This window comes from Electrophorus electricus, chromosome 19, assembly GCF_041902795.1.
Source record: "Electrophorus electricus isolate QZ-2024a chromosome 19, ASM4190279v1, whole genome shotgun sequence".
NCBI lineage: Eukaryota > Metazoa > Chordata > Actinopteri > Gymnotiformes > Gymnotidae > Electrophorus > Electrophorus electricus.
The window spans coordinates 18,088,588-18,113,343 of NC_137515.1; the positions used below are offsets into that span (position 1 = coordinate 18,088,588).

The following is a 24,756-nucleotide window of genomic DNA, read 5'->3' on the forward strand; positions in this document are numbered from 1 at the left end:
TGCTTGGTGACGGAGCTCTGTTGGGTTCTGTATCTCCTCAGCTGCACAACCGCTCCCTACCTGGAGACTCAAGGCTAGACGACTACAACCTGCCCCACTGGATCAACCACAGGTGAGCCTGAAGGAGGCCCAGACAGCCATGACTTCCTTTCTGGTTAACTTCCTTAAGAACCACAGACAAAGATAAGCTCAGGGACTTTGTCCAGTATGTTGAGTAACACCTTCCTGTATGGGCTCATCTTCCTTTTTTTTTTTTTTTGTGAATCATTACTTATTGATGCTAAGACGTGTCCAGGAGTAGATAATTAAGAACATTTTAATTTGTATTGCTAATGACCAGGTGCATGTCTTGAGTTAGGCATGTCTGGGTCTGTTAGCTTGTCTGACCCTTCCTGCCTCATCCTGGCCTGCTCTCTCATTTCCATGGTTACCGTTAAGGCTGGCCTCTGTTTGCTCATGCGGCTCTGGGATATTGCTCTCTGTCATCTGGTCTGTGAAAGTGTGGACTTAAAACTCTACTGAATTGAATTTTGCAGCTTCTACACATCGAAGAGCCAGGGCTTATGCAACAGTTTCACTCCTCGAATCAAACTCGCCAGTCGAAAGGTGAGTGGGACTCTTTATTCGTGTAATTATTGGCAGAGTGGATATCTGATTAACTATTCACACAGCGCTGTGACGGATTAGTGGCGTGCCGCTGTAATGGGCGTGGCTATGACCGAGACTGGGAGAATCATCCTTACTGTGCCTGACCTATCAATATCAATTAATACATATTCTTATTTCACTGCACATACTGAGACAAAGTCATAATTCTATTGATCTAAGGTGTTATCCAAGCACAAGTGCATTTCTTATCTTTGGTTTGTCGACACAAATTTCTCCTCTCATAAATTCACGTGTTCTTGTATCTATCTGTAAAAATCGACCTTTTTCTTGTCATATCACTATTCCAAGGTTCATGCTGAGAAGAACAGCAAAGATCACTGTATGTATTTATATAAACTTGCTTATAAATGTGTTTTATTTCTGTTCTGGTTTTCTTTTGTGTTTTATGAGTATCTCATGAGCTTGGCACAATGTTTTCATTGATTTTTTTTTTTTTTTTTTTTTTAAGCTCTTGGGGCTCCCAAGGATTCTGAGAACAGCCTTCCCATCCAGGTGGACTACGATGCCCACGACGCGCAGGTCTTCAGACTTCCTGGACCGTCAAGAGCCCAGAGGAGCACCAACTTCAGGTAGCACACACATCAGACATCCGTATCCATACCATCAACACAGACTTACTTTTAAACCTTTACTTAATGATATATTGTTGAACATAACAATTTAACTTTTAATTTTGTCTGCCACTGGAATGTTTTAGAAAACCTGGCAGTGTCTCACGCCTTACGCATCAGTTCCTTTGTTTTCCTGCCGCGTTCTCCAGGTCAGGGAGAGACAGGGATGCGGCCACCAGGAAAAGCTGGGGCTCAGCAGAGGTGAGCGGGACGGCTGCCGGCTGCTCTCCCCCTGTGCGTCCAGCAGGGGGCAGCGAGGAGCAGCGGAGTCTGGCGTCCGATGACAGCCTGGGCCACGTCTCCAACATCCTGCCCATCCCACGACAGGTGCAGGCACAGGGCCAGTACGAGGTCAGCAGCTCCCTTGGCTACACCAGCTGCACCAGAGGTACGCGGCCCACCAAGACTAGCTTCCATCCACTCTTCTTGCTGAGCTAATGCGCGTTTGATTGTTTCTAATGGTATTTAAATGTGTGTTATAAACATAGTGTCAAGGCAGGTTATAAATGTATGCTTGTGAAAGCGTTTTAAACGTGTTAAGCAGATGATGAGCAGGTGGTAAGCTCATGTAATTAATGTGTGGTTTTTAATGTGTGCGTCAAGCACGTTGTTAACGTGTGGTTTATAACGTGTGGTTTATAATGTGTGTTTAATTTATGGTTTTATGTGCCTGTTGTAAATGGCGTGTTTTAGGTGTATGCTCTCTCCTTTGGCTGATCTGTGTGTGTGTCTGTGTGTGTGTGTGTGTGTGTGTGTGTGTGTGTGTGTGTGTGTGTGTGTGTGTGCGCGTGTTTTCTGCACATGGCAGAGCTGTTGGAGAGGATGGTGGGGTCCCAGCGGGACTCGAGCGCCCCGGGCCGGTTCACGGTGGGCAGTGCTGAGTCTAGCCTGCATGTGCGGCCCGGGGGCTACACGCCCCAGAGGGCACTCATCAACCCCTTCACCCCGTCACGTATGCCCATGAAGCTCACGTCCAACCGCCGCCGATGGATGCACACATTCCCTGTGGGTGAGTGGAGCGCGCGCAGACACACACAGATAGACACACAAAAAACACTGCATATTTGTTTCTTAATGTATATTTTGTGTATACTTATTGTCTTAATAGTGTGTATGGCGTGAGTATAGAGGAGTGTAAACATAAAAAGATCAGTAAAAAGCGATATGTCTGGTCCTTTAATGAATGAACACAGTTTAAAAAGTTTAAAATTGCAGCCATGAATTCTTATCACCCAATTGTTTTTTTTAACCTCATCCTGCTGGCTGGCAGTTTAACCAAAGTCCTGAGAAAGACTTTTATATTGTGAACCTGAACTGTGGGTGTGGTGTGTGTGTGTGTGTGGGTGTGGTGGGTATGGCATGTGTGTGTGTGTGTGTGTGCGGCATGTGTGCGGTGTGGGTGTGGTGTGTGTGTGTGGTGGGTGTGGCGTGTGGGTGTGTGTGGGTGTGTGTGGGGTGTGGTTGGTGTCAGGCCCGTCCGGCGAGGCCATCCAGATCCATCACCAGACCCGGCAGAACATGGCCGAACTGCAGGGCAGCGAGCGACGAGACCCTGCCCACACCTCAGCAGAACTGCTGGAACTGGCCTATCACGAGGCCACAGGCAGGTTAGACACGCCCACATGAAGGAAGTGTTTGGGAGTATGTAGTATATAGGGTGGATCTTGTAACTATAACCGATCATCCTGGTTTCCTTGCCATACCACCTTTCCTCGCGCCTTAGCTCCTCCCTCAGAGGAAACCACGCTGAACGACATTACTTACTTGTGACATCACTCGTTGGCGGTGCGATGCCCAGCTATATCATCTGTCACTGCCGATACTCATAGGCGCTATTTTATTCACACACTCACGTTACAGTTCTGATACAACATGTACACGCAGAATGGAACTCAGAAGGACATCATTTGTACTCTTACAAACGTGTCAAACATGAAAAGCTAAATTACTGTATCATTATGAAACCAAAAATGGAAAATGCTAAACAAAGTTTAAAACAAAACACAGTGTGGAGGTGATGTTTTACAGCAGGCCTGCGTAACGCGCTAGCATAATAAAAGTCTTCCACCGCTGTAACTCCATATAGGACACGCGTGCAAGCCTCCTCTGTCTTCTCCTCAGTTCCCCTGATAAGTCCTTAAAAATGGCAGAGTGTGTTAGGTTTCTGGTTTAGGTTTGTGGGTCACTGGCTGGAGATGTGAGATCCACCCTTAGTCCTGTTAAGGGTGCTGAGCATGACGGAGGAGCTCTCAGATGGGGCTTCAGGCCGCAGTAGGAGATCGTAGTAAACCCCGTTGCAGTCTGGGAATTTAAAGATTAAGTTAAGAGTGTGTGTGTGTTTTAGGCGAACAGCCTTGCGTCAGACTGGAGAGAATGGGCTGTATATTAGCGGAGGGCCCGACGACCTCTCTGGTAGTCCAGCCAGCAGCAATAGTACAGGTACCACACTCTCCCATCACACAAGTACCTCACACACCCACACACGTCACACAGATAACACACGCAAGTCAAACAGGTATCTCACAGACACACGCGCGTCACACAGGTACCTCACAGACACACGCGCGTCACACAGGTACCTCACAGACACACGCGCGTCACACAGGTACCTCACAGACACACGCGCGTCACACAGGTACCTCACAGACACACGCGCGTCACACAGGTACCTCACAGACACACGCGCGTCACACAGGTACCTCACAGACACACGCGCGTCACACAGGTACCTCACAGACACACGCGCGTCACACAGGTACCTCACAGACACACGCGCGTCACACAGGTACCTCACAGACACACGCGCGTCACACAGGTACCTCACAGACACACGCGCGTCACACAGGTACCTCACACAGACACACGCGCGTCACACAGGTACCTCACACAGACACACGCGCGTCACACAGGTACCTCACACAGACACACGCGCGTCACACAGGTACCTCACACAGACACACGCGCGTCACACAGGTACCTCACACAGACACACGCGCGTCACACAGGTACCTCACACAGACACACGCGCGTCACACAGGTACCTCACACAGACACACGTGCGTCACACAGGTACCTCACACACACACCTGTCACACAGGTACAGTTTTTTAAAGTAGATTAAATCCTAAAGCACCTCTTGTATTGTAGTATTTTATAAAATAGTTTGAATGAACGGAGATATTGCTGTTAATAACTTCACAGGTACACCCATGAACCGTAGCTCTTCCGAAGAATATTCTAGTAGCCCAGACCCAAGTGAGTGCCCACCCACACACACCCGTAGATGTGCATGTTATGTCTTGTACTCCTGTTCACAACCACACGTGTCCTTAGATGTGGCATTTGTAGTGCCCGCTCATTGTTTGGTATGAGCATGAGATGGGTGTAGCTCTGGGTGGGCGTCCGGGGGGGGCCATGGGTGGGGCTGTGGGCGGGGCTTAGTGTTCGGCTCTGGGTGGGACGGATTGCAGATGGATGATTTGGTGATGTGGAGGAGTGTCTGTTTTCCACTCTACCCTCAGACCTCTGATTACAAACATTTCCAATCAGGCTGTTTGTAAAGAAACTCCCTGCCCTCGCTTTCTTTCCCCTGTCCAGAAGGTTGTAGAAGGTTCTAGACAGTGCTAGTAGGGTTCAGGAACCTCAGGCAGAGTCCCCTGGCGTTCATGGTGGAGTGTGGGGTGAAAACGTGATGAGTAAACGTTCCTTCCTCGTCCTCCTCTTTGATCTGTGGTGCTGAGCTCTCTCTCCCTCCACCGGCCTGATCTTGGCTCTTTGTTTACGATTTTAATAAGTCATTTCGGAGATCTTTTTGACGTTCTCATTACTTCCATCCTCTTGTCTCTTTATTTTTCACTGTCACTTCTCTGATTAATATGTTTCATCCTTTTTTCTGGATAATGACGGGTTAATCTCTGCACTTGGTGTGTCTCGCCCCGCTGAGCTGTTACGCATGGCCTGCAGCGATGGGACTAGTCTCTCTATTTTCTCCTCTCCCTCAGCATTCGTGGATGTCCGCATGCGTGTACTGTATCACACGGGTGGGTGTGTGTGAGGCTTGTGGAACTCACAGATCTCTCTCTAACCCCACAGTGCATGTGTAATTGAGCACGCGCTACACTGCAACATCAGGTGCAAAGAAGACAATGACAGTAACACATTTAATTTTTTTTTCTCTTCTCTCCCTCCCTCTCTCTCTCTCTCTCTCTCTCCCTCCCTCTCTCTCTCTCTCTCTCCTGGATATCTGAACTCTGTCTCCCCCTGCTGTCTTTCTGCTTTCCTCTTCCCATGTGCTATGTGTGAATGGGATTTTGTACATGCACCATCGGCGGGGGGGGGGTGTATCTGTGTATGTGTGCGTGTGCCTACACTGGGGCGTGACGTGTGTGTGTGTGTATGTGTGCGTGTACACACTGGGGCAACGCGCGCATGCCTGTGTGTGTGTGTGTGTGCGTGCGCGCGCGGCCCTGAAGTCCTGCAGCTGTCTGCACCCCCGACAGTGCCTAGTTTCTGCTGTACGGTTGGGGTGGACTGGAAGTCTCTGACCACGCCTGCCTGTCTCCCTCTCACCACCGACTACTTCCCCGACCGGCAGGCCCTGCAGAATGACTACACAGAGGGCTGCTATGACCTGCTCCCCCACACAGACCTGGAGAGGTACACGCACGATTCAGCCCACACATCGCCTCTCTCACACACACACACACCTACTCTCGGTCTTTCTCTCGCTTACACACACAGTCTCACTCTGCAGTGACCTGGTTTTAAACCCAGCACTGTTGTCACACATTCATGCACATAACAGTACAACAGCTAAAGTCCTTCACGCTTTGGGCTTCACCGTGCCTTCGAGCCCATGTGTTTCTGTGTGGAGCCTTTACATGACTGCAACAGAGAGAACACAGAGAGGACAGGCTGAAGAGCACAGGCTCTGTCCTGGAACACAGAGAGCACTGGCTGTATCAGAAGAGCACAGGCTCTGTTCCAGAACACAGAGAGCACAGACTGTACCAGAAGAGCACAGGCTCTGTTCCAGAACACAGAGAGCACAGGCTGTACCAGAAGAGCACAGGCTCTGTTCCAGAACACAGAGAGCACAGGCTATACCAGAAGAGCACAGGCTCTGTTTTGTAACACTGAGAGCACAGGCTGTACCAGAAGAGCACAGGCTCTGTTTTGTAACACTGAGAGCACAGGCTGTACGAGAAGAGCACAGGCTGTTTTGTAACAATGAGAGCACAGGTTCTGTTCCTGAGTCCTTTGATCTTAACAGCTCCCTCTCTGTGCGTGTTTGTGCGTGTCAGGCGTGATGATGACGCTCCCATAATGACTGCGCCGCGCGTGTTTGAGGAGTTCATCTGTCAGAGGCTGATGCAGGGCTATCAAATCATCGTCCAGCCCAACAACAGGAAAGCCCCGCCCACCGTAGCCCCGCCTCTTAGCAGTAGCCCCCTCTATTCCCGAGGTAAGGGTCGGCTGTGGCACGTCCCTGCACAGTTTAGTGTGTCCCTCCTATGCTCACTTACCTGTTTAGCCCATGAGTTTATTATGGGCACTGTACACTGTTGTAAATGCACTGCAGTATTCAGGCAGAAACGGGGCAAGATCAGTTTATTTGTGTAGCACTTTTCATACACAGCAGCAATTCAAAGTGCATCGCAAAAGGCATAAAAGAACAATAAGTTTATTACATCCTGAGATCTATCACCTTGGGAAAGGTTTTGCCAAAAAGAGTTAAATACAGTTTATTTAAAGAAATAAAATGAAAACAATCATGATTAATAAAATCAAATCAGTAAAAATCAATAATCAATAATAAATAAAGTGCATGAAATCAAAGAAATAAGGAGGTTGTTTGTGTTCTCGTGCCCCAAATGGGTCCTCAACCCTTTCTCACGTTTTATTTTTCTCCTTCTTTTTGTGCCGTTGTTGTTCTCTCTCTCTCCCTCTCTCTCTCTCTCTCTCTCTCTCTCTCTCTCTCTCTCTCTCTCTCCCTCTCTCTCTCCCCCTCTCTCTCTCTCCCCCCCTCTCTCTCCCCCTCTCCCTCTCTCTCTCTCTGTCTCTCTCTCCCTCTGTCTCCCTCTCTCTCTCCCTCTGTCTCCCTCCCTCTCTCTCTCTCTCTCTCTCCCTCTGTCTCTCTCTCTCGCTCTCTCTCTCTCCCTCTCTCTCTCTCTCTCTCTCTCTCTCTCCCCCCCCAGGCCTGGTGGCTAGGCGGAAAGCAGAAGAGGAGGAGAGTCTGTACTGGTTGAGCATGGGCCGAACCTTCCATAAAGTCTGTCTGAAAGACAAGATCATCACCGTCACCCGTTACCTGCCCAAGTCAGTATTGCACTCCTCTACACACACGCCAACACACTCCTCTACACACGCCAACACACTCCTCTACACACACACCAACACACTCCTCTACACACACGCCAACACACTCCTCTACACACACACTCCTCTACACACACGCCAACACACTCCTCTACACACACACAAACACACTCCTCTACACACACACAAACACACTCCTCTACACACACGCCAACACACTCCTCTACACACACTCATCTACACACACGCCAACACACTCCTCTACACACACGCCAACACACTCCTCTACACACACGCCAACACACTCCTCTACACACACACTCATCTACACACACACCAACACACTCCTCTACACACACACCAACACACTCCTCTACACACACGCCAACACACTCCTCTACACACACACACTCATCTACACACATGCCAACACGCTCCTCTACACACACACTCATCTACACACATGCCAACACACTCCTCTACACACACGCCAACACACTCCTCTACACACACGCCAACACACTCCTCTACACACACGCCAACACACTCCTCTACACACACACTCATCTACACACATGCCAATACACTCCTCTACACACACGCCAACACACTCCTCTACACACACGCCAACACACTCCTCTACACACACGCCAACACACTCCTCTACACACACACGCCAACACACTCCTCTACACACACACGCCAACACACTCCTCTACACACACGCCAACACACTCCTCTACACACACGCCAACACACTCCTCTACACACACACTCATCTACACACATGCCAATACACTCCTCTACACACACGCCAACACACTCCTCTACACACACGCCAACACACTCCTCTACACACACGCCAACACACTCCTCTACACACACGCCAACACACTCCTCTACACACACACGCCAACACACTCCTCTACACACACGCCAACACACTCCTCTACACACACACGCCAACACACTCCTCTACACACACACGCCAACACACTCCTCTACACACACACTCCTCTACACACACGCCAACACACTCCTCTACACACACGCCAACACACTCCTCTACACACACACACACACACACCAACACACTCCTCTACACACACACACCAACACACTCCTCTACACACACACACCAACACACTCCTCTACACACACACCAACACACTCCTCTACACACACACCAACACACTTCTCTACACACACACTCCTCTACACACACCAACACACTTCTCTACACACACACTCCTCTACACACTCACCAACACACTCCTCTACACACTCACCAACACACTCCTCTATACACTCACCAACACACTCCTCTATACACTCACCAACACACTCCTCTATACACTCACCAACACACTCCTCTATACACTCACCAACACACTCCTCTATACACTCACCAACACACTCCTCTACACTCATAAACACACTCCTCTACACTCACACACACTCTACACACACACCAACACATTCCTCTACGCTCATGCCAACACATTCCTCTACGCTCATGCCAACACATTCCTCTACGCATTAACCAACACACTCCTCTACGCTCTAACCAACACACCCTTCTGCGCTCACGCCTACACACCCTTCTGCGCTCACGCCTACACACCCTTCTGCGCTCACGCCTACACACCCCTCTGCGCTCACGCCAACACACCCCTCTGCGCGCTAACCAACACACTCCTCTACGCTCACGCCTACACACCCCTCTACGCGCTAACCAACACACTCCTCTACACTCACACCAACACATTCCTCTACGCATTAACCAACACACCCCTCTACGCTCACGCCAACACACCCCTCTGCGCTCACGCCAACACACCCCTCTACGCTCACGCCAACACACTCGTCTACGCGCTAACCAACACACCCCTCTACGCTCACGCCAACACACCCCTCTGCGCTCACGCCAACACACCCCTCTGCGCTCACGCCAACACACTCCTCTACGCTCACGCCTACACACCCCTCTACGCGCTAACCAACACACTCCTCTACGCATTAACCAACACACCCCTCTACGCTCACGCCAACACACCCCTCTACGCTCACGCCAACACACCCCTCTACGCTCACGCCAACACACCCCTCTGCGCTCACGCCAACACACCCCTCTGCGCGCTAACCAACACACTCCTCTACGCTCACGCCTACACACCCCTCTACGCGCTAACCAACACACTCCTCTACGCTCACGCCAACACACCCCTCTACGCGCTAACCAACACACTCCTCTACGCTCACGCCAACACACCCCTCTACGCGCTAACCAACACACTCCTCTACACTCACACCAACACACTCCTCTACGCGCTAACCAACACACCCCTCTACGCTCACGCCAATACACTCGTCTACATTCTCGTCTACACTCACACAAACACACTTGTTTACACTCACACTAACACATATTGGTCTTAACACTAACACATTCTTACAAAACTCCAGATCTTACTTTTCTTGCTCAAGAATGATTCATTATGGGACTGGTGTCACTACAATATGGGACTGGTGGTCCATCTGTGCCTTTATTTAGCCAATGTACTCCGTGTGCCAGCCAGCTTAGAAGCATTTTTGTTTACTGACTAAGTTCTGTTGTTGGAATTTTGGCACTGGGGTCCAACAGCACACTAAGCAGCTAGGTTAGTAAGGCTATGTAATGTGTTTAATATTTTGAGGATTATTAATATTTTGATATTATTAATGATAATAACTGTAAACACATTGTTGTTAGTTATAGTGTTAGTTATAATTAGTGATTTAATTACTTACCTAGCTATACTTCTAGGTTGGATTACATTGTCTTCACTAAGATGACCTGGTGGCTTTGAAGGAACTGCTTTGTTGGCATTATTTATGTGTGTGTGTGTGTGTGTGTGTGCGTGTGTGTGTATGTATATATATATATATATGTGTGTGTGTGTGTGTGTGTGTGTGTGTGTGTGTGTGTGTGCGTGTGTGTGTATATATATGTATATGTGTGTGTATATATGTGTGTGTGTGTGTGTGTGTGTGTGTGTGTGTGTGTGTGTGTGTCAGGTATCCATATGAGTCAACACAGATCCAGTACAGTTACAGTCTGTGCCCCCCCCACGCCGGCGGCTGCTTCCTGCCATGCTGGGTGGAGTTCAGTCATGAGCGTCTGGAGGAGTACAAGTGGAACTACCTGGACCAGTACATCTGCTCTGCCGGCTCGGAGGACTTTAGGTGCACAAACCTTAACACTGTTTCTCTCCCAAAAGATGGAACGATTTTGTCAGTTCTCACCAGCTTTCATAAAATGTTTGCTAGATCCACAGTTTACGTGCATGAACACATCCAGTTCTCATGCTCACATGATCCTGAAGGGCGATTAGCATACCAACCAGCGCTCCCGATTTTCCTGGGAGCCTCCCTATTTTTAGCCCTTTGTCCCGCGGTGTTCAATACTGTTAAACTCCTATTTGATAGCAATGTAAATTAAATGTGTGTTTCTCGGTTTCTGTGTGGGCTGTGTGGGGTGGTACCTGGCAACCCAATCTAGAAGCAAATATGAGCAGGTGAAAACGTTTCTGCCTGACTTGTGACGCTTGTGAAGTTTGCCATGTTTGAGTTTGCCAATGAAAATGGATGAAACGGTTCCAGAGAAAAAGAAATGCAGGTTTAAATTTCAGTTCACTTGAGGATGAGACCGTCCCTTTAATGCTTCCAGCAGACACCAAGCGTTTTGTGAGCTATATCAGGCCGACTTCATCATAGAGCATGATGAGAAAAACAACATTACCAAACATGCTAGCAAGGATAGCTAACTATGCTAAACACAGGCAAGCTGTGGAGGTATTTATGAGCTATGAACCTTTAATTAATGAATTAAATTAAATCTACTTTCACATCTTTGTTTTTATCTTTATCTTTAATCTGTGGTGTAGGATTATATGGAGTTATTTGGGGGCGGGGCCATTGAGGGAAGGCCATTTGCTAATAACTTGGAATATTTCCTGCTTTTTCTGCTGGGTTTTAACCACCTGAGTTTATGTGCAGGTTTACTGTACCTGATGTATTTTTAAGTCTTATCCATATTTATTTATCGTCTTTTAAACCTTCTGTAGTCTTATCGACTCACTGAAGTTTTGGCGCACCCGCTTCCTGTTGCTGCCCGTGGGCGGGGCCAAGCGAGTGGCAGATGGTGAGGGCCACTGGGACGTGTATGGGGACGGGCCGGGGGCGGGTCGAGATGGATCATCGGAGTGCACCCTTCTTGATGGGTTCATCCGCTTCCTGGAGGGACTGAACAGGATCCGCAGACGGCATCGATCTGATCGCATTATCCGGGTGAGTAAGCAGGAAAGTCAGGGGAACACATTACCGGAGGTGGAACCATCCAGAAAACATAATACTGGATATTACTCCAAGTGGGAATGTTGGCATCTGTCCCAGCTTAGTTCATTTAGATAAACTTCCGTTTCAGTCTTTTTAGTTGAACTGATTTTTTGAACGTTGGCTCAGTGTTAAAGTTCACTGGCATGTTTAACAGATGGTTTCGGACAAGTGTGTGGTGTTCATTTCTGTCACCTTGTGACTAAATCTGATACTGCTCTGATACTGAGATGATGGAAGAAACCCCAGCCACACAGAGGCATTGCCTTCGTCTTACAGTTGCTGTTCGTCACGGTTACAGAAAAGCGCGAGTATGAAAGGCCTGCAGGTGACGGGCCCACTGTCTCCTTACACCCCAGAGCCTATAGCGCCCCCCCTGGTCAAGAAGGGTGCTTCAGCCCTCTCCACACTGCTGGAGCTGGACCAGACCAACAAGTGAGTTGCAATGGATCCCTGGAGTGCACCGATCCGCTCACTCAGCGGAACACAAACACTTGTTTACCTGAACAGACGTTTGGGTGAGGTGCACCATGTCGTGGCCCTAGAGGAGACTCCACTCAGTACTATAAAACGTCTTCAGTGTCTTGTCATGCTATTTAGAGATGTGTGCACGTATGGGTGAATGTATACACCCCCCCCCCCCCCACACACCTATTTCAGTATGGCAGTTATGACGACAATGAAATAATGAGAACTACAGTAAAAAATACCCCCCCCCCCCAATTCTTTCATGGTCTCTCTCTCTCTGTCTCTCTCTCACATTCTGTCTCTGTCTGTTTCCCTCCCTGTTTGTCTGTTTCTCTCTTTCTCTTTTTTTCTCTCTCTCTCTCTCTCTCTCTCTCTCTCTCTCTCTCTATCCAGATCTTTGGAGGAGCAGGTTGTGGCTCAGCATGGGGTGGGTAAACCTGGCACCCCCTTCAGCGACGCTGCCACCGTTGCCATGGCAACCACCTGCGTAGACAGTCCTCGGAAGGTGAGTCCTCTGTGAAATGAAGGCAGAGGAAGTAAGGGGGTATAGCAGGGAATAAGGTGTCTGAACGTTTCCCCTGTGCTTGTGGACATGTTTTGTGACGTGTTTTTGGTTGGGTTTGTCAGTGCTTGGCCTTTTTCTGCATTGCGCTTAGTGTCGGTGCTTTCAGATGTGTTTCGTGGGCGCAGGGTCTGGTGTTCCTGTACTTTGTTCTTGCCTGTCTCTGCAGGGCCACCGAGCTGCACTGTCTTCTAACACCCAGCTAGGCTTAGCGTACTGTAGCAGCTCGCAGGCAGTACGTGTACGTGTATGACAGACTGAACTGTGCAGTGCTGACTCCCTCCAGGCCCTTCTAGCTATGGTGATCCTTTCTGGGTTCTCTCTCTCCCTCTCTCTCTCTCCCTCCCACCCACCTGGTGTTTTCCTCCTCCATGCTGACAGGAAGCTGCCTTCATGTTGGATTTTATTCGTAGCCCTCGTTCCTCTCAGGTCAGTAAAGCCCCTGACACTCTCTGTCTCTGTCTCTGTCTCTCTGTCTCTCTGTCTCTCTCTCTCTCTCTCTCTCTCTCTCTCTCTCTCCCTCCCTCCCCTGTGTATGTATGGCACGTGCATGTCTTGTGGACATGTATGCTTGTTTGGTCTGGTTCTTGCATATGATAAACATGTATGTTGGCCATTGTCAGTAACCAGCTATCACATCACTATCTGATACAAATACTGGTACTGTACCACATGTTGGAGTTGTACTTAGCAGCTGATGTGTCATGGGGACGATGGTTAATGTTAATAATGTTAATAACCTGTAAGCTCTGATTGGTTCTTCTAGATGCTTGCTGAGTTACCTGTTGCCAATCCTGCTGATTCTGGGTTAATGGACAAAGGAGGGAGCCAACCAAGTGAGAGGACAGCTGGGGGTGGAGCTACAGGAGACCCAGGCTTGGCCAGTACCACTGACACAGGGTAAGGGGTGGGTGCTTGACAGGGTAGGATAAACTTTAGGCTGCAGTTTAACCCAGTATACTGCCATTAGGTAAAATCAAATGTATTTTGACAAATGACCAGGAATGTTAACATAAATGGGTCTGACTGTCCTGTTGCTGCAGGGGACAGCAGGGCTGTCCGAGTCTGTCATCGTCTTCCACTCTGCTGGAGATTCTGGAGGCCATCAAACACCCAGTGTAAGAGTCTGTGTGTCGTAAACCATCCTTGAAGCAGTGGATTCTGACCACACCCTACAGAGTTTAACACACCTAACACACAGTTCCTCGGGACCTTCAGGAATTACCTGAATAGTACAGCCAGGATTTTAGCTAAACTAAAAGAGGAGTCTGGCACAGGACATTTTCTACTCTGCTTTTTAAATTTGTTAATTAACTCCAAGTAGTAACGTATTTAACTCATATAACCAAAGTCCTCAGATACCCCTAAAATTCCTTTTAGTGTCTTTATAATGACTGAAGATCTCAGAAGATTACAGAAACAGTGCAGTGTGATAGTCCTATCTGTATTGGACTGGCATTGTGCTATTTGTTCACGTGTGTGTGTGTGTTTGTGTGTGTGTGTGTGTGTGTGTGTGTGTGTGTGTGTGTGTGTGTGTGTGTGTGTGTGTGTGTGTGTGTGTGTGTGTGTGTGCGCAGCACTGGAGTGCAGTTGTTGTCGGAGCACAAGGGTCTGCCACCCAGCTGTTTCATAAGCTCTGATGTGGTACACTGGCTGGTGCACACAGTGGAGAATGTGTCCACGCAGGGTGTTGCCGTGGAGATCATGCAGGTACTGCACAGGCACACGTGAAAGCTTGGCTTCTCACTATCTCTCCGTATCTCTGTGCTAAGCATCTGGGTCTGTATTTGGTCTGTATTATTTTTCCATCTTGAATTTCTGTACATTCTGATTAATTAATATAAATGGGGCACTTAAGCATGCATATGTGTGTTGTGTATTTTATTGGTTTTCTTGTGAATTGTTGTAGGTGGGGTGTATTTTTGTGTGTTTGTGTTCGTTCTAGTTAAAGAGTTTTATGATGTTCATATGGGTGATGCTGGTGTGTGTGTGTGTTTTTGTATTCCTGTAGAAAATGCAGGATGAAGGTCTGATTTCTCACGCGTCAGGTGACGCCATGCGAACCTTCATCTATGGTTTCTACCTCTACCGGATTGTAGACAAGGAGAGTGAGAAGGGTGAGACTCAGTGCTGGGACCTGCTTCTTGTATTTATTATGGCTGTTTGATCAGCCTGTGACGACACAGAGCGCAACAGACCTGGATCTGAGCCCTGATTCACCCTGAGCCCCCTCTGAGATCTTTACCACAGCCCAGACCTCAGAGACCATCAGCCAGTTCAGAGCGTTGGTCCAGTCCAGCCCCTAACACACCTGACGCAGGTGATGAAGGTCTGTAGAACACCACACTCAGGTGTGTTTGGAGCTGGTACAGAGCAAAGATGTGGACTCAGAAGAGTCCTGCTTGGCACTGGCCGCCGAAGGGTTAACAGGTTACAAAAAAAATAATCCTGCAGTGGGGCTGTTCAGTGCGAACGTTCATGGACCATTTGAGAGTTTGTATGTTGTAATGGAGAAAAAAGTGTGGTGCCCTTCTGCCCACCTTCCTCAGGCCCCACCGCCCAGCTGCCACCAGGGGGCACTAGCGTGTGGTCGACCGCGGCGCTGGAGGACTTCGCGCTCTTCCAGAGGAAGTGGTTCGAGGTGGCATTTGTGGTGGAGGAGCGGCGGCCCTGCGACCTGCCGTCGTTCCTGTTGCCATGGCTACCCAGCCGGCCGGCATCGTACGCAAGTAGGCACAGCTCCTTCAGCCGCAGCTTCGGAGGACGCAGCCAGGCCGCCGCCCTGCTAGGTACCGCCAGCTCAGCCCCGCCCCCCAGAGCAACTCCAGCTCCGCCCCATCCCACCAGCATGACACGCCCCCTCAGAGTCCTGGACACGTGTGGAGGGAGAGAAAGATGGCCGTCACACAGAGTCCATAAGCAGTTTCATTATACTAAATCATTACGCTGACATAGAGCTCAGTTCTAATGGAGGAGGCCATTCAGAAGGGTTCCAAGTAAGTGTCGAGTATGATGCCGGAAAAGTTAGAAAAGGCACATTTGTCTACATTTGGCTGGTTATTGTAATCTGCAGAGTTGTGTACGTAAAGCGGAGGTTTTAGGAATATTAGTAGGCTGCGCTCCTATTCTCCTGTAGCATTCTTTTACCTCTGCTTTGGTTAAATGAAAGAAATCAGCCATTTAAGTTTGACAAAAATAAACAAGCGTCCCTGTAAACTGTTTTCATCAAACCGTAGTGTCGTTCCCAAATTCAGACTCTGGAGAAGTGTAGCCTCTTGTAAATGTGCATTTTTCATGCTCATAAAGGAATATTCCGGCAATAAACCTCCAAAGCCTTATTTTTAAGCATTCAGTATAATTTAAAATGGTTTTAAAGTGTTTGTCCTCTCAAATACTTCCATGGACATAATCTATTATTCAGTTATTTATAACCATAAGCATAAAAACATTTTAGTGTCATAATGTCTATAAAAATGTGAATTATAATAGGTATGTTAATAATTATAAATAATTACAGCTATCTTAGCAACTTGCACGACTACTAGCCTGGCTCCAGTTTTATGAAAGTTGTTTGACTCCTTAGTTACAGTTACAGGATCAGCTAACAGCATGACATTTTAATCACACACAAACATTTGTCAGTGTTGCTATATTAGCAGTTAGCATGTTAGAGTTTCTAAAAGCAATCCCTCATCATTCTGCCCTGTATATACTCTAAAACTAAGTGTTGGACAAATAAAAACAGTAAAAATGTAAATTGCCATAATTGCTAGAAAAATATTATGTGGGTATTTTCTTTTTTCTTCCCCCCCCCCCCCCCCCCCCCCCCCCCGTTTTCGAGGGTTCGTGTTGACGTATTCCTTTCCTACTCTGACCTAAATGGGGTGTGTTGGAGCTGGGGAAAACACTAATCTGTGAGGTGGGTGCTGCAGCTTAGAGCCTGCACTTGGACACCCTGCACTAGAGAGTGTCGCGTGTGGATATTTAACCGGGAATTGGCATCCTCTCACAGGCCAAAGCCCCAGGCTGCTGTGCAGTGTCCACGCTCATATGGACTCTGTGTGCGCCTGGTCTCTCCTCCTGCTCTGCAGCACTGCATGCTGACAGTAGTGGGTTAGCAGTCTGTAGAAGAACCAGCCCCGTCTCACCTACACCTGTCCTTTGTTAGTGTCTCCAGAGTTCATAAACCCTCCTGTGATCGAATCAATCTGTAGATATTCACAATGTGGACAAGTGAGTCAGTTCTACTATCTGTTAATCCAATAACTGTTGTGATGGTGTGCATTCAGACATCTGCTCTGTCCAACCACAACAATAATTAAGTAAGCCACAGTGTTGGATATCCAATCAGAGGCCGGCCTTATGAACTGATTGCCCTGTTGACCCTGTGGTGGCTCGGCTGTAGCTATAGTGGCGCGTGTGCATGCAGTGCCACACGCGAGTGTGTGCGAGTGTGTGCGAGTGTGTGTGCATGTGGCATTGCCTCGCTGTCCTCCAGCTTTTCGCTGCCCCTAACCCACTCTTAAGCTGTCTCTGCCCACAAGCTGCTTCACTCACTTTAGCTTTTTCCTGCCAACACAGATTAATTTATATTAAAACAAGTAATGAACAATCATTACTTGTTTTAATATAAATACCTCAGGCAGAAAATTCTTCCACAGCTAGTAAAATATGAAGGTAAAATAGCAGTGACTAATGATCAATAATTATTGATGATATGCGCATTTTCCCAAAAACCCTGTTTACTCTAATGTTACATCATATGTTAACAACCATCTGGTGTTCTTCATAAAGAGGACATGAAAGTATAAAAAATAATGTAGGGGCCCCAAACTGACATCATCACATTTATCATCCCTCTTTCCAATTCTTCTATCCTTTTATTTGCTCTTATTTCTTTCCTTTTAATTTTTTTGATCCATCCATCCATCCATCCGTTTGTGTATCTCTCTCCCTGGCTTCCATTTCCAAGCCTCTTCAGTTCCTGAGCAGAAGACGGTCACCTTGGATGTGGACGTCAACAACCGCAGCGACCGCACAGAATGGTGTAGCTGCTATTACCACGGCAACTTCTCACTCAACTCATCTTTTGAAATCAAACTGCACTGGATGGCTGTCACAGCAGCTGTGCTCTTCGAGATGGTCAGTGCACAACTGCACACCAGGGAACAGATGGAGCCAATCACTTAGGAAACACGCACATGCGCTGTGCTGCAGGCCGTGATTGATGACAAATGCTTCAATCACTGTTCTGTTGAAATAAAACTGAATAGAGGTCCTGCGCGTGCGCATGCACACACACACACACACACACACACACACACACACACACACACACACACACACACACACACACACACACACTCCTTCCTCCTCATTCTGACACTGGCTCCTACATTCTGTCTCTCTCTGTGTGTGCGTGCGTGCGTGTGTGCGTGCATGACTCTTTTATCATGGCAGGTCCAGGGCTGGCACAGGAAGGCGGCGTCGTGTGGTTTCCTCCTGGTGCCTGTGCTGGAGGTGCCGTTTGCTCTACCCTCCTACCTGTATGGTGACCCTCTGCGCGCTCAGCTCTTCATCCCCCTGAACATCCAGAGTCTGCTCCGCGAGGCCACCGACAACCTCTTCGAAGGTGGGCACAAAGAAAAAGGCTCTGTTCGTTTGGTCCGACAGTGGCTCTGAATACAGGGCTTCCTGAAAAGCGTCCTAACACAAAGATTACATTCAAATGGAAGAGCGAGTATTACACTGAACACTCTCTCTCTCTCATTTAAGATGTGCTTAATACTATGATGCTTTTGAGAAACAGAGGCACTGCACGTCCTGCTCAGACTACTGCTCTGTTCATCCTTCCTACCCCAGAAACTGATGTAATTAGTGTGAGCTGGAACTGTGTAACCTGCCAGGGTCACTGATGTCAGATACTGATGTCTTTGTGTGCTTCCACCAGGGTTTGAACCGGAGACATACTGGGACAGGATGCAGCTCTTCCAGGAGGCTATTCTCTACAGGTGGACTGTATAAGATCACACTGTATAAGATCACACTGTATAAGATCACACTGTATAAGGTCCCACTACATAAGATTACACTGTTTATCACACTATAAGAACACACTATATAAGATCACACTGTATAAGATCACTGTGTATAACATCACACTACATAAGATCACACTGTATAAGATCCCCCTACATAAGATTACACTCTATAAGATCACACTGTATATCACACTATAAGAACACTATATAAGATCACACTGTATAAGATCACACTGTATAAGATCACACTACATAAGATTACACTGTATAAGATCACACTGTATATCACACTATAAGAACACTGTATAAGATCACACTGTATAAGATCACACTGTATAAGATCCCCCTACATAAGATTACACTCTATAAGATCACACTGTATATCACACTATAAGAACACTATATAAGATCACACTGTATAAGATCACACTGTATAAGATCACACTGTATATCACACTATAAGAACACACTATATAAGATCACACTGTATAAGATCACTGTGTATAACATCACACTACATAAGATCACACTGTATAAGATCCCCCTACATAAGATTACACTCTATAAGATCACACTGTATATCACACTATAAGAACACTATATAAGATCACACTGTATAAGATCACACTGTATAAGATCACACTGTATAAGATCACACTGTATATCACACTATAAGAACACACTATATAAGATCACACTGTATAAGATCACTGTGTATAACATCACACTACATAAGATCACACTGTATAAGATCCCCCTACATAAGATTACACTCTATAAGATCACACTGTATATCACACTATAAGAACACTATATAAGATCACACTGTATAAGATCACACTACATATCACTGTATAAGATCACACTGTATAAGATCCCCCTACATAAGATTACACTCTATAAGATCACACTGTATATCACACTATAAGAACACTATATAAGATCACACTGTATAAGATCACACTACATATCACTGTATAAGATCACACTGTATATCACACTATAAGAACACTATATAAGATCACACTGTATAAGATCACACTGTATAAGATCACACTGTATAAGATCCCCCTACATAAGATTACACTCTATAAGATCACACTGTATATCACACTATAAGAACACTATATAAGATCACACTGTATAAGATCACACTGTATAATATCACAGTGCATAAGATCACAATCCTCACACAGTTCTCTTTCCCTTCCACAGGTTTGGGTTTGTCCAGGACAAGTTTTCTGCATCAAACTTCAACTTCCCTGCTGAAAACAAGCCACAGTACATTCATGTCACAGGTGCAGGAAATCACATTTACAACACACAGCCCATTCATGTCACAGGTGCAGGACATTTGCATTTTGTATTTTTTAGTCCAAAGAATGTCCTGAAAGGAACTTGTTTACTCTCCCTTCTCTCCTGTCTGTTATGCCCTCTGTTCCTGCCACTCTGTAATGTGATATCAGGTGTTCAAAGGCTGACATGAGAGTGGATGGTGTGTGAATGGATGTAGCTTTAAATGTACAGCATAAGCAAAGGGCAAGAATGATTCTCAGCAAGTCTATCTGTCAAATGATGTTTAAAAACGGTCTGTAAAGAAGGTTCATTGAAGCAGAACCCCCTCTCCCCACAGGGACGGTCTTCTTGCAGTTGCCCTATTCTAAGAGGAAGTACTCAAGCAGTCAGCAGCGCAGACGCCGGAACTCTGGCTCGTCGGCCTGCCAGGGCCTGTTTGGCGGTGAGGAGAGGGTGGGCTACTACTGGGCCTACAACACCATGCTGACCAAAGCGTGGCGCACCAGCCTGCTGGGCGACGAGAAGCTGGCTGATCGCCTCCTCCGAGACTTCACCGACTTCTGCTCCAACAAGGACAACCGCCTGGTTGCCTTCTGGGACAGCTGTGTGGAGAAAATGAACTCCAGTGCCCCCTGACAGAGCTACCAAGAGAGGAGGCGGGGAGGGGAGTGATGGAAAGGCACACTGCAGGGGCTTGGGACTTGGTATGAGGACAGAGTTTTGCTTTGGTTGAGAACTGCTGCTGTTGGCTTAACTCCTCCGTAGGGACGTGTGTGAGGTCCCGGTGCACGGATCTCTGTTTCTCTTAATAATGAGATAATGGCTAACAGGCTGGCTGTGGGGACCAATCAGGAGTGGCCTCAGTCAGTATGTGAGTTCACGAGTGCCGCTTTAATATCTAAAGTACCGCCTAGAAAAATAAAGAACTAATTGAACATCTTTGAAGTTGGAGTTCACTGTGACAGCAGTGGTGTATGTAGTCTGTAATGTGACACATGCGGAGTAACACGCTGTTTTGTGTGTGTGTGTGTGTGTGTGTGTGTAAAACATGCTAAAGTAATGCAAGCTTCAGTCTACTGAAGGGCCATATTTTAATAATGGCTAATAATAAATGTGGTGTAATAAATGTTATTAAAAGTACAAGAGATAAAAGTATTGAAAACTTAGCCCCAATGGTCAGAATAACCTGAACACAGGTGTGAAGGAATATCTAAATCTGAACATAAAATCTTGATATAATCACATGTTTGGCCATGGTGTTATGGGCTTTGCAACACTGCGCGTTTTACACAAGGACAATTAGTACGGGCGTATTGCGTCTATTCAGCCCATTTCTCTATAAGCGACGCTGCTATTGGTGGAATTCAATCATCTAGCATGCGGAAGAGCCTTCCAACACGCGCAGGCGCACTGAGCTGCTGCACCGAAGAATGCAGCACGCTGCACGCCGCACTGCGCAGCCGCGAGCTTGCAGCGCGCGTGTCTATTTTTAGAAAATTACGTCACCCTGAAATACAAACGAGCGCGTGCCCCCGCCCCCTCCACCCTGTTCGCCAGGAGTGACAGGACGGTTGCAGCAGCTCCAGCTCCAGCTCCAGCTCCAGCTCTCGGTCGCTGAAAGAGTCGTGCGAGGCTCGGAGGAGAGCGGGTCGGTCGATCGGTCGGTCGGTCGGTCAGGAGAGGAGAAGCAAGCGCAACCTTCCCCATCGGGCTGCAAACCTGCTGCACAGGCACGTGCGCGCCTGCCCTTACATTCCGCTCGCGCTTGTCCGCGTTTTGTCCTGCGCGCTTTGCGTGCAACCGACCTTGGGCGGAACGCGCGTAGTACCGATAAGCCTAGACGGGACAAAAGTCCTTTTTAAGTCGCCGACGAGTCCGGGGGTTTGTTCCGAGGACCGCACACCTCGTGCCCAGACAGCAGGGGAGAACATGGCAGACCGCGAGCAACTCATCCAGCGAGCACGACTGGCGGAGCAGGCGGAGCGCTACGATGACATGGCCTCCGCGATGAAACTGGTGAGCGCCGCATGAACCGCGCAGATTTGCACTCGAGCCATGAACCGGGAGCATTGCGAGTGCGCGGCTAGCACGTTGGAACCGAGCCGCAATAAGGAGACTGTGGTCTCTTTGTCGTGGTTGAAGGACCTGTTTGTGATACAATAACCCCGATTTGGGCTCTTCCTCCCTCCCAAACGAGGGACGGGGAGAGACGGTGAGTCGGTGTTTTAAGCCTGCCACTGACATGTGAACGCAGATGCACAGTAACGGTCCGATCTTTAGAATATCGGTCCGATCGGTAAACTGGGCGCTACTGGGCAGAGGCGCAGAGTTGGCGCAGAGGGCGGCGCTTACAAACGTCCGCACATTTAGCGAGTAGCGATGCTGAGGCGTCGCTGGCCAACCCGCTGTGCGCCCTCGCACAAAAGAGCTATATTAAAAATATTGAACAGCCTTAGGTTATTGCCACAGCCCGTGATCGCCTGTACGGTGAGAACATGCGCATTCCCGAATCCATCGATGCAACATTATCCGCCAGAACTGACATCTGTGCACAAAGGATGTTGACCAGTCGTGTCAGTCAGTATAGCTTCTCGGCTCCAGAATCGATTAATCGATTGATACAAGAGTCTGCCCGTCTTAAAGTTCTGGTCAGCAGTTTAAGCATGACATTATTTATTGTGGTTTTCCTGATTTTTGACCCAACACGTGTAGAGATTCCTCACTGACTGGAGAGAGGTCTACAGTATACAGAAGGAGACACAAACCACACTGCCATCTGCATCACCAAGCACATCCTATTATCCCAATTACCAACTTCACTGTGGTTTTTCTTTTTAAAGAAATGTTATGCTACATGCAACTTTTTTGAGTGTTTATATTTCAGTGTTGAAATATCCATTAAAATAAAAACGAGTAAAAGATGTCCGAGCACTTCTGCAGATTTTGAAGGGAAATGTTTTCTTCCCGAACACGGCCGTTCTCAGCGAGTTGAGGCATGTTTTTAGGCCAGTGCGTGGTCCTCAGCTCCTCTTCTCTCCCGCCAGGTGACGGAACTGAATGAGCTTCTGTCCAGCGAGGACCGGAACCTGCTGTCCGTCGCCTACAAGAATGTGGTGGGGGCGCGGCGCTCGTCCTGGCGCGTCGTCTCCAGCATCGAGCAGAAGACGGCCGTCAACGGCAGCGAGAAGAAGCTGGAGCTGGTGCAAGCCTACCGTGAGACCATTGAGAAGGAGCTGGAAGCCGTGTGCCAGGACGTGCTGGGCCTCCTCGATCGCTACCTCATCAAGAACTGCGACGACAGCCAGCTGGAGAGCAAGGTCTTCTACCTGAAGATGAAGGGCGACTACTACCGCTACCTGGCCGAGGTGGCCACGGGCGAGAAGCGCGCCTCCGCCGTCGAGTCCTCGGAGGGCGCCTACAAAGAGGCGTTCGACGTATGCAAGAGCATGCCAGCCACGCACCCCATCCGCCTGGGCCTGGCGCTCAACTTCTCCGTCTTCTACTACGAGATCCAGAACACGCCGGAGCAGGCCTGCCAGCTGGCCAAGGAGGCGTTCGACGAGGCCATCGGCCACCTAGACAATCTGAACGAGGACTCGTACAAGGACTCCACGCTCATTATGCAGCTCCTGAGGGACAACCTGACCCTCTGGACCAGTGACCAGCAGGACAGTGAGGGCGGCGAGCCCAATAACTGAGTCCCTACCTGGTCTGCACTTATGCTAGCTATCGTAGTCCACAACCCCCTCTGTTCTCGATATCCATTTGCTTTTCTTTGCTTTCACCAGGGTTGCTTTTGCCTTGTGGACCTTGGCAGCCTGTCTTTTGGTGTTTTTGCTTTCCAAAAACCCTTTTACCTCTAAGTGTTGCTCTCTCGCTCGTTCTCTCTTCGACTTTACCCTCTTTCCCTGTCTTGCGGTTCCTGCAGCCCCGTTCCCATAGGCCGCTCCTCTCCTCCTCCCATGATGAGCTGATAATTAGCCTACTGCTCTCCAAGTGACATTTACTTAGTGTGTTCTCTTTAGGACTCTCCATGGGGACTCTAAATCAATGCTAGATTATGCGATGAGGAAATCTGAGTACTATCCGCAGCACTGTCTGGTGCAGCCGCTCCGACTTGCGGCCAGGTTGTGTGGTTGTAACCTCCTCGTGCGCCTCTCCTCTGTATCTCTTATCATGTGCTTAGACGTGTGTGAATCTGTCTTCTCTTTGACACTGCATTGTTGTGAACGCTGCTAGTCCTGTGCACTGTGTTTGCCCGCAGCTAACTGGTCAGTCACCTGCCGCCAGTCGTGGGCAGGTCACTGGCTGGAGTCTGTGGGGCATGAGAGCCTTTGTTTAAGGTTACACATGCGATGAGTGAAAGAACACCATTAAAGACCATCGCCTGCCGGGGGAGCTCCGACACCCGCCTCCA

General features: G+C 48.3%; 2 protein-coding genes across 9 annotated transcripts in view; both read left to right on the forward strand.

The window, feature by feature from the left end:
* The window catches only part of depdc5 (DEP domain containing 5, GATOR1 subcomplex subunit), a 28,166-nt gene extending 6,888 nt beyond the window's left edge, over positions 1 to 21,278 (forward strand). The window contains exons 16-42 of one of the 8 annotated variants that reach the window (XM_035535386.2): positions 42 to 112; positions 537 to 606; positions 958 to 988; positions 1,118 to 1,238; positions 1,430 to 1,668; positions 2,089 to 2,289; positions 2,752 to 2,887; positions 3,625 to 3,719; positions 4,482 to 4,535; positions 5,753 to 5,936; positions 6,584 to 6,744; positions 7,478 to 7,598; positions 10,656 to 10,823; positions 11,705 to 11,927; positions 12,274 to 12,407; positions 12,834 to 12,945; positions 13,384 to 13,431; positions 13,769 to 13,902; positions 14,046 to 14,120; positions 14,580 to 14,712; positions 15,014 to 15,119; positions 15,552 to 15,791; positions 17,975 to 18,144; positions 18,463 to 18,634; positions 18,953 to 19,013; positions 20,259 to 20,341; positions 20,677 to 21,278. In XM_035535386.2, the coding sequence (XP_035391279.2) occupies positions 42 to 112; positions 537 to 606; positions 958 to 988; positions 1,118 to 1,238; positions 1,430 to 1,668; positions 2,089 to 2,289; positions 2,752 to 2,887; positions 3,625 to 3,719; positions 4,482 to 4,535; positions 5,753 to 5,936; positions 6,584 to 6,744; positions 7,478 to 7,598; positions 10,656 to 10,823; positions 11,705 to 11,927; positions 12,274 to 12,407; positions 12,834 to 12,945; positions 13,384 to 13,431; positions 13,769 to 13,902; positions 14,046 to 14,120; positions 14,580 to 14,712; positions 15,014 to 15,119; positions 15,552 to 15,791; positions 17,975 to 18,144; positions 18,463 to 18,634; positions 18,953 to 19,013; positions 20,259 to 20,341; positions 20,677 to 20,975 (3,642 nt within the window). In that variant the 3' untranslated portion in view covers positions 20,976 to 21,278. Of the gene's footprint in view, positions 1 to 41; positions 113 to 536; positions 607 to 957; positions 989 to 1,117; positions 1,239 to 1,429; positions 1,669 to 2,088; positions 2,290 to 2,751; positions 2,888 to 3,624; positions 3,720 to 4,481; positions 4,536 to 5,752; positions 5,937 to 6,583; positions 6,745 to 7,477; positions 7,599 to 10,655; positions 10,824 to 11,704; positions 11,928 to 12,251; positions 12,408 to 12,833; positions 12,946 to 13,383; positions 13,432 to 13,768; positions 13,903 to 14,045; positions 14,121 to 14,579; positions 14,713 to 15,013; positions 15,120 to 15,551; positions 15,999 to 17,974; positions 18,145 to 18,462; positions 18,635 to 18,952; positions 19,014 to 20,258; positions 20,342 to 20,676 lie in introns of those variants that run through there. The other 7 variants (XM_081702796.1, XM_081702794.1, XM_081702795.1 and 4 more) reach the window with 7 other exon arrangements.
* A 623-nt stretch (positions 21,279 to 21,901) lies between these two features.
* ywhah (tyrosine 3-monooxygenase/tryptophan 5-monooxygenase activation protein, eta polypeptide) lies at positions 21,902 to 24,744 on the forward strand. Its single transcript, XM_027006458.3, has 2 exons — positions 21,902 to 22,355; positions 23,384 to 24,744. Exons 1-2 carry the CDS (start codon positions 22,269 to 22,271, stop codon positions 24,035 to 24,037), a joined length of 741 nt encoding a protein of 246 aa, XP_026862259.1. The 5' UTR covers positions 21,902 to 22,268; the 3' UTR covers positions 24,038 to 24,744.
* Positions 24,745 to 24,756: the final 12 nt, after the last annotated feature.

What these genes read in the sequence shown, in the direction of transcription:
- ywhah (XM_027006458.3), top strand. Translation starts at nt 22,269, where the DNA reads ATGGCAGACCGCGAGCAACTCATCCAGCGAGCACGACTGGCGGAGCAG. An exon ending in TGGCCTCCGCGATGAAACTG is followed by an intron (nt 22,356 to 23,383) that starts GTGAGCGCCGCA and finishes CTCTCCCGCCAG; the next exon opens with GTGACGGAACTGAATGAGCT.